General features: G+C 37.4%; 1 protein-coding gene across 47 annotated transcripts in view; it reads right to left on the bottom strand.

Moving 5' to 3' along the window:
* Positions 1-19,543, bottom strand: part of PARD3 (par-3 family cell polarity regulator) — a 614,383-nt gene that overhangs the window by 143,934 nt on the left and 450,906 nt on the right. For 39 of the 47 annotated variants that reach the window (XM_070601674.1, XM_070601671.1, XM_070601678.1 and 36 more), the window contains 2 exons: positions 13,243-13,353; positions 1,242-1,484 (listed from right to left, as the gene is read on the bottom strand). In XM_070601674.1, the coding sequence (XP_070457775.1) occupies positions 1,242-1,484; positions 13,243-13,353 (354 nt within the window). The remainder of the gene's footprint in view (positions 1-1,241; positions 1,485-13,242; positions 13,354-19,543) is intronic. The other 8 variants (XM_070601679.1, XM_070601668.1, XM_070601677.1 and 5 more) reach the window with 1 other exon arrangement.

Genomic DNA, 19,543 nt, shown 5'->3' with positions numbered 1-19,543 from the left:
AAAATGCTTCCTTCTGGGTTTACCTGAGGGCTACCTGTTGCACTTGCAAACCTCTATTAAAAATGGCTGGAAGTAAATAACTGAAACAGGGACTGCTTGCCAAGCGCAGCAGCCAAATCACACATGGGTGCTATGGGTGAAATAGTCACAATGCCTTTCTAGTCTCACTGAGTTCTCGATGCGCAGTACCAGGGACCAGCAGCTCCACCACGGGACCTGGAGCTTGTTAGTCCACCCCAGGCCCACTGAATCAAAATGCTCTGGAAAGGTCAGTCAGCGTGTGTCTTAAGAAGTCCCCCAGGGGATACAGATGCATGCTAAAGCTTGAGAACCGCTAGTTTTAAGTGAAACCTGCTATTTTTAATGTTCAAAACCTAGCTCCCCTATAACGCAATGATTCTAAGAAACCATTACAGGACGTGATGGGATTAGCGTATTGTTTAGCACAATAATGCGCATATGTTTCAAATAAAAAGAAACGAGTATTATTTTCTTCATGAACTAAACTTTATATGGTGTCTGAATATATAAATAGAGGGGTGGAAAAAGATCTGCTTTTAAATTGTTTCGGTTAAAATTTGAAACAAATATATAGCCATTAAAAAACACATAGCAAAAAATATATATATAGCCATATAGTCAGTTAAAATCTGCAAGAAATATGTAGCCATTAACATGGAGTCAACATTGCAGTCCTGTGTGCCATACTGATAAACACAATCAGACCTGTGGTCTGTGGCTACTAACAAGCCATCTGAAGACCAGCTATACTGTACATCTCGTTCGCTAATTCTTTCATCATATAAAATCACGTCAGCAAAAAAAAGTGGCCCTCTAAATAAATCACAATTGGGATAAATCATGTCATTCCTCATCTATTTAATCACCACAACTAGAGGCTCTCCCAGCAATAAAAGGAAATATGGCTTAAGTAGAAGAGCCATAATTTCAAGTTTGCTTTTTATTTGAGTTATAAACTAAAGGTTAGTTCTCCAGTCTGAAACCATTTTAAGAACAAGATGAAATACGTTGGAATAATTAGAAAAGCTATCAAAACCTCTGCCGCTCCTTCCATTAGGATTCGATTTGTGTAAACTCAATACTTTTAGACACAACGGCTTTTTAACAGCCATTAATAAAAGGCAGTTCTGGTTTGAGATCTGATGAGCAATCTACTCCCTTGTCAAAAACTATACAAAAGTTGATTTGGAAGCAATACCCTGATTGCTCCTGGAGCCTACCCGTCTGCAGGTGAAGGTTTGGAATTCCGCGGCTTCTTCACTTGGGCATACAAAGCATCCATCATATGTCCTTCTCTTGGGCTCTGCGGTCTGGCGCTGAGAGCCATGGAACCTTCATAGGAAGAAATTCCCCCGTACACCAGCTCATCATCACAGCCAAATGTTCGATGAAAATCTTGGATTTCAGCATAGTCACGCTCTCGAGCTTGTCGCTCTCTAAATTCTCGAGTTTTGGCTTGAATCCTGTAAAATCAGAGCAAAGTTGACACAAGAGAAACCATGCCTTTTCTAAGAACTGCATATAGAAACATTCATCAAAATATGTTATAAAATAAATACATTTTATTTCATGCAGCTATAAGATCATCGATGGTATAAATGATGCTATATTCATTTTAGATTGTCAAGATAATGTCATGGAAGCTCAAAAGTAATCATTTGAGATAGCTCTTGTTCATGACAATAAGCTATGGTCATAATTTACATCTTAAGTTAAATTGTCACTTATTAACTAGCTTTAAAAGTTCACCAGGAACAGGTAGTTTTACTCATGACTTTTTTTCAGGGAGAGAGTGATCTTTTAAAAAGTTACACACACACACACACACACACGCACATACTATATATGTATACATTTTTGTGTGGGTGCATAATGTATATATCTTACTCATTATAAATATACCATACACATTCAACATACTAGGAAGCTTAAACATGATTCTACATCATAATTCTTTATTAATGGCAAAAAAAGTTCTCAGTTTAATGATACTTTGATTTTACGTGATAACCCAGGACTGGCAAATCCTGAGATTAAGGACAAGAAGGCACGTGTCCAACCAAATTCTGAAATAAAACTCGACTGCTTCATAACAAGAAACAAATCTTAACCACTTTTTCTGAAGATATGCTTAAATATTTCCTAAGATTTTATCAAGCTACTTGGTACAAAGCCCTCTGACTGTAAGATTTCATTTATACAACATTCTCAAAAAGACAAATTATAGACGTGGTAAACAGATTAGCAATTGCTGGAGATTAGCTATGGTGGGAGCAGAGGGGTGGGTGTGATTATAGAGAACTAGCATGAGCAAGACGTCTGTGATGGAAGAGTTCTGGTTTTTGACTGGAGTGGTGGTTACAGGAGTCTGCACATGTGATAAGATGACAGAGAACTATAGACACACATGGTACCAACGTCAATTTCCTTATTTTCGTATTATATTATAGTCACGGAAGTTGTAACTGTTAGGGGAAATCGGATGAAGGATACACAAGACCTCTCTGTACCATCTTTGCAACTTCCTGTAAGTCTAAAATTATCTCAAAATAAAAAGTTGGTTCTTTTTTAAGCCAGAAAATTGTCACATAGCATTGTAAGCTAAATTTGCTTTATTTTGCTTACATCTAGCTAATCACCACCATGCCAGTCTTGTTTTCCAAATTTTGGACCTACCACATCGCATTTCTCCAGTTTCCCTTATTTCCCAGCTATAAAATAGAAGTACTTAAATTCACCCAGATCAGTGTTTCTCAACAGAGGTCTAGTTACACTCGAGAATTTTTTTTTAATTCAATCAAAAGGCTTTATTCCTTATATAAACCAACCCTTAACAAAAATAGTTAATAACATGAAAGCCACATGATGGCCCCTCCACTGAAGTCCTGGCAAGGAGACGGATACACAGGGAGGAGAGGGGGAGGCCACAGCACAGCTCAAGTGCATGGCCTGGATGGAGGATATCTGCAAGGCGAGGGTAGGGGCTGGCAGCCAGAGATGGCAGAGGGTTCCTGAGGCCCGGGATCGGGCCCCGACAGCAGAGCTAAGGCAGGGGCCCAGCTCCCCTTGGGCCCAGGTGACGTGGTGGGTGAGTTTATTGTTGTATAGGACTTCTCGCACAACTGGTTCCAGCCACATATCATCAAGCAGTGTCTCCAGCCATTGAGGCAACCAAAAGTGCTTCACATATTCCTAAAACCTCCCAAGAACATTGGAAAGTAAGAAATTTTTATCAGGAGAGTCTTAGATTCTAATAAATATAAGTCCCACAGACAGACTACTCATAAGAGACATCACAACTAAAATTCTAATGTCATATTTGGCTAAATTTATAATAATTTTTTATTATAGTCTGCTGATTTATTTAGGAGAAATTACGACAGTCAAGAATGACATTATAAAGGCTGATTACCACTAAATACTGAATATCCACAATGAAAAGTTCATACAAGCTGAGAAAATTTCATTCTTTGCACCATACTGTCTTTTTGACTCTGTATTCAGCCAGAAAAAGTACAGAGAAAGGGAAATTAACTTCTTTCTTCAACTCAATGGGATATTAATTTGAGGCTCAATTATGATAACTTATCTGACAACCCACTTTGCTAACATATTCGGTTATCATGAGACAATCATCTAATCACAGGTAATATCCAGGGTGACTGCGCATTCACATAAGTCTTGAGGTTTGGGAACCTGAAGAAATTTGGAGGGCTACAATAGAAATAAAGCCAAAAGTTCTGAATTTGGAGAGTCTCCTGAAATCAAAGGGAGTGACTTAGATTGGTCTACAAATGAGTGAACCCTATGGTATTCAAACCTCAATTCATTAAAAGTGAAAATAATCCAGCCTAATTATGTTGGGAAGTGCAGCCCCAATAAAGAAGGAAGTCATCAGAAAAAGAAAATACAGGGGCCAGCCATGTGGCCTAGTGGTTAAGTTTGGCATGCTCCACTTCGGCGCCTGGGTTCAGTTCTTGGGCACAGACCTACATCACTCATTGGTGGCCATGCTGTGGTGACAACCCACATACAAAATAGAGGAAGACTGGCAGGGAAGTTAGCTCAGGGTGAATCTTCCTCAGCAAAAAAAAAGAAAAAAAGAAAGTACAAACATTCTCTTCTCAAGGGAGGCATGAATCTAAACCTAAATAATCTCCCCAAACTTCTTGCACATCAATTTTATTATATTATTGATGAGTCTTGGATTTGAATGTTCTTTTATTCCAAATCACACAGAAACTAATATTCACTAGGGATCAATTTCTAACAAATCAATTGCTCAGGAGAAATGCTCAGCAGCATGAGGTACTATTCATAAGTTCTCAATCGCTTTCTTCTATCCAAATTTGTATATTATTACTAAATGCCACTAATCATTGAATCCAACCAACACTACAGTCACATCTATAGTACCGTCTAAAAACGCTGATTTTTTTCTAAGCTTCAAAAACATAAGAAATTATACTTTTATTCTTTATCTTGTCATCACAGATAAATTTATCCCCCAAGTTATGAAAGCTATTTGCACCCCTCTTTCCACTCTGGCGGCTCAAACCATGACGAAAACCTTAGAATAAAGCAACAGCATACCTGTGGCTGACAAAGGTGGGACTAGTGCCGCAAAAGCCTAAAGAATCTGGTTACCAGCTGAACCAATGTGCATTTTAAAGTTCATTCTAGAAAGTAATGACAATGAAGCTTGCTGTACAAATGGCCATAAATTAGATTTTAAAAGCTGGGAATGCTCTGTGGTCTTTGCGAATTTTAGTGACAATTCACAATCAAATAAACAAGACACAAATGATTTTCTTTACTATAAATTTTTATACTTGAGTGTCTTATTTATATAAAGTGAGAAAAGGCACTTTGCAACAGAACCAAAAGGTTATATTTACATGTTCTATATTTTCATTCTTTGTGGAGAAACTTATTTCAGAAAAGAAATATTTGGCTTAGGAGAGGAAATATTTTTGGTGTCCTAATAAAAATAGCATAGTTTCTTACGGAAACTTAAAAAAAAGATAGTGAATATCTTTCAGTTGAGCCCTTAATGATTCCAGATGGTCAATGCTATAAAAGGACACCCCCCTCTATTCTTTTATTGTGACCCTGAGGTCACAAATTGTCTCTAAGATGTAAGAGTCATTCGTTTGTCTGAACAGTCAGGTTGTTGTTTAGCATTTTCCATCCCATTTGTCTCAAGCCAAACCTCAGCAATGACAGAAGTAACAGATTAGCCCAAAACCTAGCAAAAGAAATACATGTCTATTGCTTTAAGCATTTCAAAAGTCCTTCCTAGTTATAAACAAGAGAACTATCCTGAGGTTTAAATGATCACAGACAGCTGTACCTACTGACATTGATGGGCAATATTATCAAGCACTATTTCCCTAGCCTTGAAATGTACAAAAAAAAATAGAAACAACAGTTAAAACTTTTTATTAAGACTTTTTAAAAAGTTGGTAAAGAATTTATCATTTTAATTTGTATGTTCAAACATAAATATTCACACCTTTCTTCTCTGTTAAAAAAAAGTCTTTTCCATTATGATAATGAAATTGCCTTGAACCTGCATAGAAAATAATACACAAAATAATGTAATATACTAAATAAAGTAATAAGGTTAATTTCTTTCCTGCTGTCACTAAATTCATGCTAACAGTCTCTCTTCAGCTTGACATCAATTAATGATTTTAATTCCAGACTCTTGTCACAGTGTTCACCACTCTCTTCTCTAATTAAAATGGATGATGCAGGATGAAGATAAAACGCACAAGACTTCTATTCTCGTAACATTTCTATTCGGTAGGATTTTTGCTTTTACAATAAATGGCTTTTAGCACTAATTGCGGTAGAGTAAGATGAAAATAACTTTTTTATGACTATGAAGCATAGTCTTTATATATCCAGAAAAGGTACAAGTCATGAAAATCACACTGAGTGACCAGGCCCTCGCAATGAAGAATCAAGGGCGTGCTTCAACTGCTCAGTTATCTCCCCAATACCTCTGCCTCCAGAGCTATGAAGCTTCCACACACGAAACGAGCAATGGTGCGTTTGTTCAAAAGACTCCCAGAAACAGAAACGGAACTTTAATGGTTTTAATTTTCTTTTAAAAAGGTTTAGGTCTGCAGAAGACAGACTACACTAATATTAATTTAACCAAAAAGATTAAGTTAATTTCAGATTGCTACATATTAGTTGTTAGCCATCTTCAAGACAATGTTTCAGATCCTGGATAAACTCTTTTGGGGAATATTTCACCCCCAAATTATTGCACTGCCATCCAGAAACCAAATTCTGGGAACAAAGTTCCCAGATCTTATCCCAATATTCTTCCCTCTCTCTAAAAACCAGTTATTACAGAAACTCATCAAATAAAATCTAAATTCATGGCAGAATGAAATTTAACCTACAAGACAACTGGAACGAATGGTTCAATTTAATAGCAGTCTGTGATCAATTGACTGAATGCTTTATTTACCCCTCAAAACACCAGCACATCTCAGACTTCAGATACACTGTGGCTCAGCTCATCAATCCTTTAGCTTACCTGCTAGGTAAATCTAACAACTGCCACCTACCCATAAGTCAGCTGCCCATGTGGTGTCCATGCTGAATTCCCAAATGAGGGACAATATTCCATGAGATTTCTTACTTTGAAAACAGTCACAATTTTAAGGGCGATTTTAATATCTTTGTAATATTTGGGTAAAGGTTGATTGAGATGAAAGCCTTCCATATTCTAAATGAGTCCTGAAAAACTATTCCTCGAACAGGAACAATGGTTTTGAAGGTACATTTCCAATTCAAAGGAAGAAGAGAAGTTGCTGAAATCCGTAATGGTACCTTAGAATAGGTGGGAGGAAAAGTTAAATTTCATCCCCTCATGCCAAAATGAGTGATACTAGTTTTAACATATGAAACGGCTAAAAGTTGCAAAAGTCATAAAAGGAAAGCATTCATGGAGATACTACTAACCACTGATACAATGACAATTTTTAAGGAAGCTAAGCAGTTAAAAGAATGTCCACGCCCCATGGGCCCTGAGTGTGGATGTAGAATTTCTCCACTTTGCTAAATATGTAAGTTCTTGGGAACTAGACCAGGACCCCAAATTACCATCTCTATAAAGTGTTCATTATTAACTAGCCCCACCCACCTCTCCCCTTCCCAAAGCTCTGCAGTCACCTATTTTCACAGTTGATTATATTGTCTTATATTAATTTTCTAATGTTAATACCTTAAAATCTTGTCTCCCTCTTAACAAAGGTAAAGGATCTTTGAAAGAGGGAACAACATCATAATAATAATAAAAAATGTTATACTATCATATTGTGTACTTAATATACTATAAAGAACACAAACTTCTCTTTTACGCTAATAAAACGCTACAATAATATTTCACTAACCAAAAACACACACACTCACTCACACACACACTCTGATATTCACTCACTCACTCACATTGCATTTGGGCTTTTTTTTTTTTTTTTTAAAGATTTTATTTTTTTCCCTTTTCTCCCCAAAGCCCTCCAGTACATAGTTGTATATTCTTCGTTGTGGGTCCTTCTAGTTGTGGCATGTGGGACGCCGCCTCTGCGTGGTCCGATGAGCAGTGCCATGTCCGCGCCCAGGATTCGAACCAACGAAACACTGGGCCACCTGCAGCGGAGCGCGCGAACTTAACCACTCGGCCACGGGGCCAGCCCCAGGGCTTTTTTTTTTTTTTTTGAGGAAGATTAGCCCTGAGCTAACTACTGCCAGTCCCCCTCCTTTTGCTGAGGAAGACTGGCCCTGAGCTAACATCGTGCCCATCTTCCTCTACTTTATATGCCTACCACAGCATGGCGTGCCAAGCAGTGCCACGTCCGCACCCGGGATCCGAACCAGTGAACCCCGGGCCGCTGAGAAGCAGAACGTGCGAACTTAACCACTGCGCCACCGGGCCGGCCCCACATGTGGGCTTTTACAAGAATCAGAGCATCTACAATTTTTTCCAGCTCAAAGAGATATGCTACAATGCCAAATACACCCAACACAGCTCTCATGAAAAACAGAACTGCATTCTCCTACTTCAGTTACAGACTGTCAGCACAATCAGCTCCAAATATATACATGCCCAAGGCTTAACCTGCCCAAGCATCAGTCTAAGTGGTGAACTTCCATAAAGCAAGTTAATAGACTCTTAAATATTTTTGTTCACCTGTACGATAAATATATTTAAAGAAATGGCTGATGAAACTAATCTCATTAACTAGAGTTGACTTTTCTGAAGGATTCAAGAGGTCAGAGAAAATATGAAAAACTCTGCTACAGGATAGAGACATATATATTTTCCATCAAAAGGTTAATTTTTAAAAGTCAAGCTTTGTTTGAATGACACTATGTGACCTAAATGCAAAGGTTATCCAGGTTATCGGGCTTATCCGGGTTCTCATGTCAGAATTCTGAGAACCTGAACACTAAGTTTTAAGCCAAATGAGTGAAAACTCTTTTTCTCTTCTTTCTTTCAGATGCACAGGGAATGACGCATCTATTATTGCTATATAGATTGCTCCTCCTGTAATTTCTCTCTTTATTCATATACTTCAAACAAGCTTTACTACTACATTATAAGACATATAATAAAACGATTAATTTCTGCATAAAGTAAACAAACATATATCAGCTGCTGAAAAGGATGTTACCAACTAAGACCACAAAAAAGTTTATCGAAATTTCAAGTAATTACTCAAAGTAGACAATGGGAACAGTTGGTAAAATCAAAAGGAGAAACACCAGTGAATGGCAACCATACGCAGAAATGCCACAAAAACTTGCAAAATGACGCACCACAAACTGGTCGTGTACCACCTACAGACACACACAGTTCAATGGCCTACTACTGAAAACACAAAGCTTTGAAGGGTGACTATCACCTTGAATAATGGAACGTTCCAAGGCATACATTTCCTTAGCAGATTTAAGAATACCCTTTGAATACTGGGAGGATTTCATAAGAAATTCATTAACTTATTCATGTACCCACTACACGCATTCAGTCCCCTTGAAAATTCTTCCAAGCATAACCTACTATGTAGGTATAGATAATAATAACATAATCGGTATCTTTTGCTGAGTAACTACAAAATGCGGCCAGTTAATATTATAAATCTCCTTTAATAGACTGAATAACATATGCGGTAGATATTATTTGATAGTGAGGGAATTTGGCCAGGTAGTACAACTAATAGTTTATCTTTCAAACCTTCTTTCCTTCTTTCTGTCCTTCTTTCTCATCCATCCATCTGTTCATATACACTTGACCTTGTTCTAGAAAACATTTACCATGATTTTCTGAGAATGTATCAAAATGCAAAACAAATCAAAATGAAAATAGATGCTAACTTTTAAAAATACGTATGTGTGGAAATACATATTTTATAGGAAAAAAAATTAGAACAGCACAGACCACCATGTTTACAGTGGCAATATTACAAATAAATTTTTGTTTTCCTATTTTAATTTTATGGGGGTTTTTTCCAAATTTTCTGTAGATTTAGAATTAGAATAAATTTAGAATTAGCCTTTAAAAGTTTTATGTTTTAAACAGGTGAGAAATGTGGGAAAGAGAAAATGGAATAGGAATAAGATTCCTAAGCACACAAAACAGAAACCATATAGTAGAGGCAGGTTACGACACTGGCTCTAAACCTGCTCATGGCCCTAGGAACTGATCGACTGATTTCTACAGCCAGTGAGATGAGTAAGGGGGTGGATATGGTTGAACCAGGAGCCAATGGTCTTTGCTTGCCATCAGTATTTCTCAAATGACTGAATTCTGAGAGATGTTAGTATTTTATGAAAAATAAAAAATGAAAGAGATGTTCTGTGAATAAATAAGTGAGGACATGATGAGTCTCTATTCTTATCTTGGTGACTCACTAGGTACTTTAACATAATTAGGGTTTTGAGAAATGATGGAGTAAAGAAACACGCATAAATTGGGTCATCCAAGTGTTTCTCAGAAATATTTGCATGTGGAACTCTTCTTCTACTGCTGAACGCTGTTTGGGAAACCCCACATCCCACTGTTTATATACCAACCATTAAGACATAAACAAGGATATCACCAGGGCAGAAACACAGTAGAAAGCCAAAACATTACTTCCGACTCTTGGTCAACAGAGAAATCCATCAGTGTGCCTCCTGATGGAAGCTAACTGGACCTGCAGTTACATAGATCACTTAATCGAAGGTGTTCTCTTTAGGGTAAGGAAAGAGCCCAATCCTTTCATATAGCGGAAATGAGCCAACAGGGGCTGTGTTCCTAGGCACGCCTGAAAGAGAAACCAGTAAAAGGCAGCAAGCGCTAAATTCACACCTCAACTCCAAATACCAATTGCTTTGCCTAGCCTCCTCGCCTCTCCCCAGTGTGGTCAACAGCATCTCTGAAAGGCTTTGGGAGCTAGGTTCTGAGCTCAGAGCTAGAGGTCACAATAGCACAACCCAGGACCGGCTGACTTCACCCTTGGTGTCATCCCCAGACTCCCCACTTCTCAAGAAGAGACCTGAGGCCAGCAGGCTCAAGTCTGTGGCAGGGCAGGGCTAGTGGAGCCAGAAGACAGACCACCGAAGCGATCTTCCTCATCCATTTCTCATGTGTGGAGACCCCACCCCCCACAATGGTAGCAAGTGGAAGGAAAGGGGGGAAAGTTAACAAGAAGTCAAGTTTAATCTCAGAAGAACCTAATTTACTTTCACTATCTAAATAGATCTTAACATGCAAGGGAAAACATTTTAAATTATACTCATTGCTCTTTCCATTTTTTGATATTTATATCTTGAGTAACACTCAGACTTCATGGATGTGTATGGACAAAAAGATTTTGGTATGTGGACACATCATAACTAATAACTAAGGAATGTCAAGTTTTCTATTTTTATATAGAATCAGCCAAAATACTTTTCAGAACTCAAATAGCTACAGTGGTAAATAATGTTATAGGAGATGCTTCACGACTAATGAGCAGGGAAGTAAACACTGTCATGAGAACATAAGCAGTGGGTTCTTTATTTTTATCTATTCCTCCAATCAAATTCTTCCCAGAGAAGTCGCAGTTTCCATTCTAAAAACGAGCCTTACCATTGCCAACAGACAGAATAGAAAGCAGGACATACAAGAGAAGGCTTGCTCTACCAAAATAACAAACATACAACACGGTCCATTATATAATTCAATAAGTCTCATGCATTCACATGCTCTATTACAAGATCCACAAGTTTAAATAAAACGTACTTGCAAAAATTGTTATTGAAATACAAAGTCAGAGTATAATAGTTTTTCTAAATTATGAAGCTAATTGATTTTTTTAATGGATCATTCACTTGTTCCTTGACCCTAAAAGATTTTTAGTCTAGGCCTCCTGTACATTGTAAATTCATTATGACCAACCTAGTTCCCAGAAGTATTGCATCATTAGAGGTACAAAAATGGAGATTAAAAGCCAAACTGAGAAGCGAACTGTTCGTTACGCAAATTAGTAATACAGTGAAACCATTATGTAAAAATTATTGTTTGGCTCGAAATATTTGACTATGCATTATAGAAGTATTTTGGAAAATGTTGAGAATTCTGCACTGAAACACAGCAGTCATTTTAAACTGCAAAGAAGGAATACTTAGAATATGAAAAGTGATACAGGATTAATGAAGCCCCTTTAGCTGGCATCAAGATAGGGGAAAGGTACAATATTTCTTTCTATTGCTCAGATTGCTCTCTAACTAAATCGCATATTCCTGTGGATAAACCTGAGTTCACCCATTTACCTGGTATAGACTCTTCCTTGAGGGACTAAAGAAAGTCCTTTAGGATAAAAAGTTATACTACTGAGCAATTAAATGGCATACCACACTCACTAAGGAACTCTGTGCACCCTGGCCTAAAAATACTGATTTAGTAATAAGTTTGGGGATCCCAAAATTGGTAAGGATTAGAGAGAATCCTAGAAAGCAAGAGAGATGGAATGATTTTTAAAAAATAAAAACTGGAGAAGAACTAGAAGACTAAACCCAGATTTTCATCATAAATTAAAAGTCCATATTTTTCCCACTTACGTTATTTTATACTCTGAAAAGCTAGAGAGAATCAGAGTAAGCATACTGCAAAGGCAGAGACATATTAGACGAACGGAAATATGTCCAAACAATCACTTTTAAAGCAAGCTGTTGTGGGATACTCTTTCTAGTTCTTTCATTTACTGATAAGACTGAAAGTGCCCGACTCTAGAATTGTGGTAAGAAGAGTAGACTTGGTCTTAAAGATGCTGGGCTATCATCCTAGTTATGGACTAGGCTAGGGTTACATTGAGCTTTATAACCTCGACCAAGGCTCAAGAAACTCACTTAAACTCCAGATTATTCAAAGCAAAACAGGCACCGTAGCTCTTGCTGTGGCAGCTCTGAAATGAAATCTGATGATACAGAGGAGCTCGCTGAGCCTGTAAACTCCAATAATGAAAGTGTGAGACGGCTCTCCCATCCTCGGGGAGCATAACCAGAACAATTCTAATCACGGTTTTCAAGCGTCTGCTTAAAGTAACTCTTCATTCATTTCATTGGTCTTTGGGTTCTTGACATGGAAAGATTCAACAATAGATAATCTTTGTACAAGAGATGGAATAAAATTTAAGTAGAAATGACACAAAATGTGAAGATAGTGAAACAGAAGGGAAAAAAGAAATAAACATCAGGTATGAAAGGAAAACAATGTAGTAAAAAACTAACAGCCCCACCAATTCTTATTTTAATCAAAATATTCTAATTGAGACGTAAAAATTCAAATAGCTTTATTTCCAGATGAGCATTTCTTAAAAGTTATGATAATATACCACATACTCATAGATGAATGAGACAGAATTTTAAATATTTCTTTGTGATTTTAAAAGTGATCATAAATTCAGTATTAACAGTTATTTATTCATCTAACATGTCCTACTATCTTCTATGCAAAGATTTTAACTAAAACCATTAAAGTTCACTTTAATACCTCAAATAAATATGAGTTTCTTCCTTTTAATCTTTCTTTACATTATATTCACCCCACAACCATCAGTATTTGGAATGACACAGAAAAAATAACCAATCGAATGCAAATTCTTTACGTTAAAAAAAAAAGTAGAAAGAAAAAAGAAGAACCTCTGTCTTGTGAGGGTTAATCAAATAACTGAAGTCTACCTCTCCTGCTCCTGCTTCATTCGTATTCTCTCCTCTTCTGACGTGAGGGAGTCCTGTATTTTTATTTTACCCGTTTTCTCAATCTTGTCATCTTTTCGATGTTTGCCAAACCTGTTGATAACAAAAAATTCTAACTTGTCAATATATACAAAATGAGTTTTCCTTCTTTTGTGATAAAGACACGTGTACTCAATGAAATGTGGGCTTCCTCAAAATGAGAGCCAAAAATGCCTCCTGCAGTTCACTAGAGTTTTGCCTGGTATTAATATTTCAATGAGCTTACTTTATTCATTTTTAATTAGAACTTTCCAGAGAAAACTCTTTTTGGAAAATGACCTCAATATCCATTTTTCTTTCGACAAAACAAAAATAAATAATAACAACAAAAACCTTGCAGTTCATTCTTATTAAACAATTAATAAATGTACAGGACTGAGTGCCGAAGACTTCAGATGCCAGAGGATAAAAATCTGCATTGAAGTTGGTTTTTCTTAGGACTAAAGAATGATAATCCAAAATCATTTATTTAATAATCTCTCCAAAACAACTACTCTTTATTTTCACTGTCAGGTTTATTGGAAACATTCATCATAGTTTAAAAACTGACAAACAAAACCATGTTTGAAAGGTTTAAAGTACAAAAGATAATTTACACTGCTATGATACTTTGAGCTTATTAAATTGAAAGCTTTAAGGCATTCTCATCAAATATTATTCCTACATCTGATGAAAAGCAGTTGCCGAATGCTTGGAAATCTATATCTGATCAAAAACAAGCACAAGACACAAACGAATAATTCAAAAATAGTCCGCAAAAACGCCTACAGATGGGTACTGAACTCCAGGCTCTCTAACAAAACACAAACATTATTCTCTTTTGGCATCCAAAATATCTGAGAAACCTCAGACTTGGTATCAGTTATTTTTCTCACTCTGTTACTTTTCTCTATAAAAGACCACGTTGCCTGGAATGTCTGGGCTACATACCCTCAAATAATATTCATCTGTAGTGATTTGGTCACCAGATGTTTCAAAAAAGAAATCTTTTACAGACAGTTACTCAACTCAGCATTCATAAATATACAAAACATATTAACCACTCCTTTCTGAGGACAAAGTAGGAATCTGGCTTATGGTGACAACCATACTGAAAAAGAGGGGGGCACAGGTGGAGGACCAACGTTGATATGAAAGACAAAAAACTGTTTCAGGTAATGGCTTGGTTGGTAGCATAGGTCATTCTTTCATTAATACGAATCTTACGTCAAATACTGGTCTACACATGAAGTGTATGTGGGAACATCTCCTGTGTTAACTAAAGTGACACTATGTTGCAAGGGGCCTTATAAATACGGAGAAAAAGCATTCTTAAATGTTCAAATAGAGAAAAGTTAAAATACCACCACCACTATTCCTTCAAAAATTATGTATATTACTAGATAGCAATCTAGACTGGCTGTAAAGTTAGCGTCTGTACAAATCTATCCTTAGAACTTAATCCTATCTGGAAATTGGAAGACCATTGCAATCGCACAAGAGAAAAAAGAAAAAAGAAGAATCCCCAAGAACATAAGTCCAGAATCTGACCACTTCTCACAAGGGATAAAATATATATGAGTCTTTTAAAACTAATGAATACAAAGCATTAAAAAGAAAAGACTTTCGTTATTTTTGTCAACATATCAATAATGCCTAAGAATTAAGCATAATGATTGACTTTATAGAATGAACGAATGAAAGAGCAAACATAAAAAACTGATACTAGGAGCCAACATCTAAAACATAATGTTCATTCCTTCTACAGAAATATTATCGATAAGGAGTTCTGGGGAGAGGAGAGTGCTAGACAATCCAGATTAACTTAAGTGTCATCAGCCCATAGACAGTATTTAAAGTCCATCTGATTTCCCATCCTGAAAATTCTGCAACACTGAGGCATCTAGAAATATAAAATGTATTCAATTCTAACTTCAAGAAAAGTATAAGTTCAAGTCTTAATATGTGTTATTTACTTATAATTTGGTACTCTTAAAGGCAAATCATTTTAACCATTTAGTTTTTCAGTTCATAAATGTCCTTCCAATGATACAAAGCTGCCATATTCATCTGTTTTGTTTGTTTTTAAAGACGGCTGTTCTGGTTGACATTCTAGGTTACATCCATTCGACCCTGTATGATATTTGAGAAAGACTACACAATGACACAAGACATGTTGTCTGTCTGTACCAAAAGGCACAGTTTAATCCTGCAGGAAGATCATATGTATCTGCCCTTTGAGTTAATAACAGGGAAAAATTGAGATCGGTTGATTTTTTCCATGTTTTAAAATAGTTTAGATATTTTCAGCCCCAAACGTAACCTTGAATTTAATTAGCTATGTTAAAATCTTTTTTAAAAAGGTCTGGGTCCTACTTTGTGAAGAAACTTTTAGTTTTATTTCTCAGTCCACCACTTTCAGCTTTTTACCTTAAGTACATGAATAAAAGGAAAAAAAAAAAAAGAGTAAACCCTGACTCACACTGAAGAGCTGCATTTTCTCTCATTCTATTTGGTATCAAAATATTATTTTCCTAGACCACTCCCTAATCTTCAGAATATACTATTTTATTATTTGTAAATATATTATCAAACTTATAATACATTTTCCTTTTTAAATTATAGATTCAAGATTAACGCATGAAACAGTAAAGAAATCCTAGATAAAACGTTGATAGGTTGGCATTCGGACATTTCTCTTTTGTTTTTTGGAAGATTAGCCCTGAGCTAACTGCTGCCAATCCTCCTCTTTTGGCTGAGGAAGACTGGCCCTGAGCTAACATCCATGCCTATCTTCCTTCACGTTATATGTGGGACACCTACCACAGCATGGCGTGCCAAGCAGTGCCATGTCCCCACCCGGGATCCGAACTGGTGAACCCCGGGCCACCGAAGCGGAACGTGCGAACTTAACTGTGGCGCCACCGGGCTGGCCCTGGACATTTCTCTTAATGTCTGCTTTAGTTAATAAATTATGTGATTACTTTAAAGCATACTAAAAATCACAGCATTTTACTTTATAATTGGGGTAAAAATGAATCCCTCTGCTGTAATTTTTTGACAGAGCGAAATAAAGACTGTAAGTAAAAAAAAGTATACCAACCCTTCCAGAACATAAAAAGAAAAGAAAGTAACTATACCCTCATCCACTCTAATTGCCCATATATTCTAGTGTCCTTCTTAGTTTAAAGTTGCTTAATTCTTCCTGAAAAGCAGGGGAGGTCACTGAAAAATTTCAGCTACCCATGTACTTGCAAAGTCAGTTTCATAGCTGAAATCAGTAATCGACCTACAAAGATAATCATTTAATGGCGAGATGCTTAAAAACTTGGAAGACATCAATTACATTTATTTTATTATCTTTTAAAAGCCACAGATGAATTTCAAATGGGTCTTCAAAGGAACAGTGCAGCTGAAAAAAATATCCAGGAAGCAAACCCATTCTCAGCAGAGAATCAGTGTGATGAGCTGCCTTCTGACTAACCCATACACATGTTCAAAAAGAAAACTCCACCACCCAGTGGGTGTGACACTGAAATAGAAAGTGGTCGCCTACCCCACCATCTTGGGAAGAGTTTACTAGTCATATCATAGTCACAACATAGAAGAATGACCTTTTTTTTGGTGAGGAAGATTGGCCCTGAGTTAACATCTGTGCCCATCTTCCTCTATTTTGTATGTGGGACACTGCCACAGCCTGGCTTGAGGGGCAGTGTGTAGCTCTGCACCCGGGATCCCAACCCGCCAACCATGGGCCACTGAAGCGGGGCACTTGAACTCAACTACCATGCCACCAGACCAGTCCCTGACCCTTTTTCCAAAATAGAGATTTAAAAAACAGCTTGAGAAAAAAATGATAAGGAAGAGAAAAGTTGCTTTAGAGGACCTGCTGCGTGGAGAGAGAAGGTACGCTGAGAAAAATGCCAACGCACCACTGGAGACTTTCCAGAAAGAAGAGCGGCTGAGCCTTGACCTCTCCGAGTAGAATTGACTGTAACATTCCTTAAACATATGGCTTTCTCCATAAAGGATGGAGCAATGCTTTCACCCCGCTCAAGTAATCTCAAGTAACCTGCTCAATGGGTCTTACTACGACGCGTTACAAATGAGCTCACTGCCGTCTGCCAGATGAGCCGTACACATCCCCACGGTAAAGAACGATGGCAAAACATGCACTTGCCAATGAACGGGGAAAGCAAAAGGCAAACAAACCAACAAAAACAAAGAATTGCAACCAAATTCTATTGTTTTCATATAGAAAGAACTGTCGCTAACAATTATTGATAAGAGAATCATGCTATTAAATTATCATTTGGAGTTTTAGTAAATTCATGTAATTCTCTCTGCAGTATAAATTACATTGAAATAGTTTACTATATTTTATACTGCTACTAAAATTAGAGATTGCTAGAAAATGACGCTAAATGCTAACACGCTGCCTCCTGCTGTAAATAAAATAAAAACATAATTGGTTTTGTAATAAAAGGGCTTTTCCTAATACCAGATTTAAAAATATGATACAGGAAGAAGTCTTAAAAATCTGCTGCCATATTTTAAAAAAGATGAACAGAATATCCAGAACCAATTACCTTGTAAGCTTTGAGGAATAATTTTTACAATAAGATTTTCTTCAAAAAAACCTCACTGAAATGTCACCTAGAAATCTGGTATTTCTCACTGCTAATTACTAAGGTCCTCATGTCTAAGGAGGGCTTTGCTACAACACTTGTCTTACTATTTATTCTAAGAAACGTGTAGGTTAAGTGATACAGCTCGGCTGAAGAAGAGAACTGAAAATGGGTCAAACTCGAACTCAGTGTCAGCTGCCGCAGCCCCGTGTCCTCCCAACGCTGACGCCCGCCCTGCGGTGGTCAGCATAACCATCTAACTCAACGCTCAGCCCTGCACGTTGCCCCTCGTTTCTACATATTCGCACCATCACAGGGTTCAATCACTCCCTTTCTCCAGGAATTCGTTATCTCTTCCTGGAATCTTCCAGTTGCTTGTGGTGGACACGTGTTTGTACAGCCACTGTGCAACCTGTCTTTGATCACCGCCTGTTGTGATAATGCTGTCATTTGCCCTAAAGATCCCTGAGACATAGCAGCTGCCCAATGAGTCAGGTTCAAGGTTCTGTACAGCAAAATCTCATACCCCGTATGGTGTCATTCCTGTGTCCCCACCCAGTTCTCTGCATGCCTCGAGAACACACTGTTTACTCAAATCAAAGCAGTATTGTGAGCTTTTAACATCATTCCTACAGTCCTTCGAGTCATAGTTTTCCTAAATGGTTTTTGATTCAAGTTTCTCTAGAAAATCTTTTTCAATGGACTCTGATACAATCTTTTCCCACATTCCTGGTGTGAGCATTGACTTCCCTCAACTGATCACGCTGGTCTCTAACATAATTATGAGCTTATTTTTGCCACAAAGCCCTAAAAGGTCACTGCTCTGAATTTTATTGGAAGGAACGAAATTCCAGCCGCATATCTTTGTAGATTGTTCTATTGCACTCTTGTCCATGTATGAAGGGATATATGTCCATGTTTCTGAAAATCAAAGTCTAGAGACTAGTAACCTCGTCCAATGTCTTTATTTGAGACACAAGGAAATTGAGGCCCAGAAGGCATGCAGAGCTGCCCAAAGTCACACTGTCAGCTAGAACAGAGTTCAGGTCACCTCATGGCTAGCTTAAGACGTCTCAGTGGATCTGAACTTGGATACGCCCAGAGAATATGAAATTCCCAGACCTATGAGGTTCTCTTTCAGTAAATCCTAAGTGAGACATATAAGTGAGCATCTGTTGAATGCTCTTTTCATGATTTAATTACATTTAACTAGAATTTATTGAGTTCTTACTATGTCCTTTCTCTCACTGATTCCCACAATCAGCATGTAAGCTGGGTCTTACCATTCTCCCGTTGGAGGGAAAGCTCAGCAAGCACAGGAGGATTTAATGATTGAACAAGTTAAAGAGCAAGTAAGCAGCAAAACCAGAATTCAGACCCAAGATGCTTTCTACCACAGCCAGTCACCTCAAAAGCCCTAGGAACCAAAGACAGTCACTCTATGCTTTTATACTGAGAACAGCTGGTTAAAACATCTTTACTGAAATAAATTTTGTGTCATCTGCAGCAATGAGGTCCCAGAGACATTGTTCCTGAATGGAACTAGCCTATGAAGGACAGGAACCTGAAGGCAAGGTCAAGAAGTGATCCCAACCATTGGAAAGGATCATAAAAACTGTCCACATACCCATACCTAG

This window comes from Equus przewalskii, chromosome 30 (assembly GCF_037783145.1).
Source record: "Equus przewalskii isolate Varuska chromosome 30, EquPr2, whole genome shotgun sequence".
Lineage (NCBI taxonomy): Eukaryota > Metazoa > Chordata > Mammalia > Perissodactyla > Equidae > Equus > Equus przewalskii.
The sequence above is the reverse complement of the archived record's forward strand: the minus strand, read 5'-3'. Positions and strand labels throughout refer to the sequence as shown.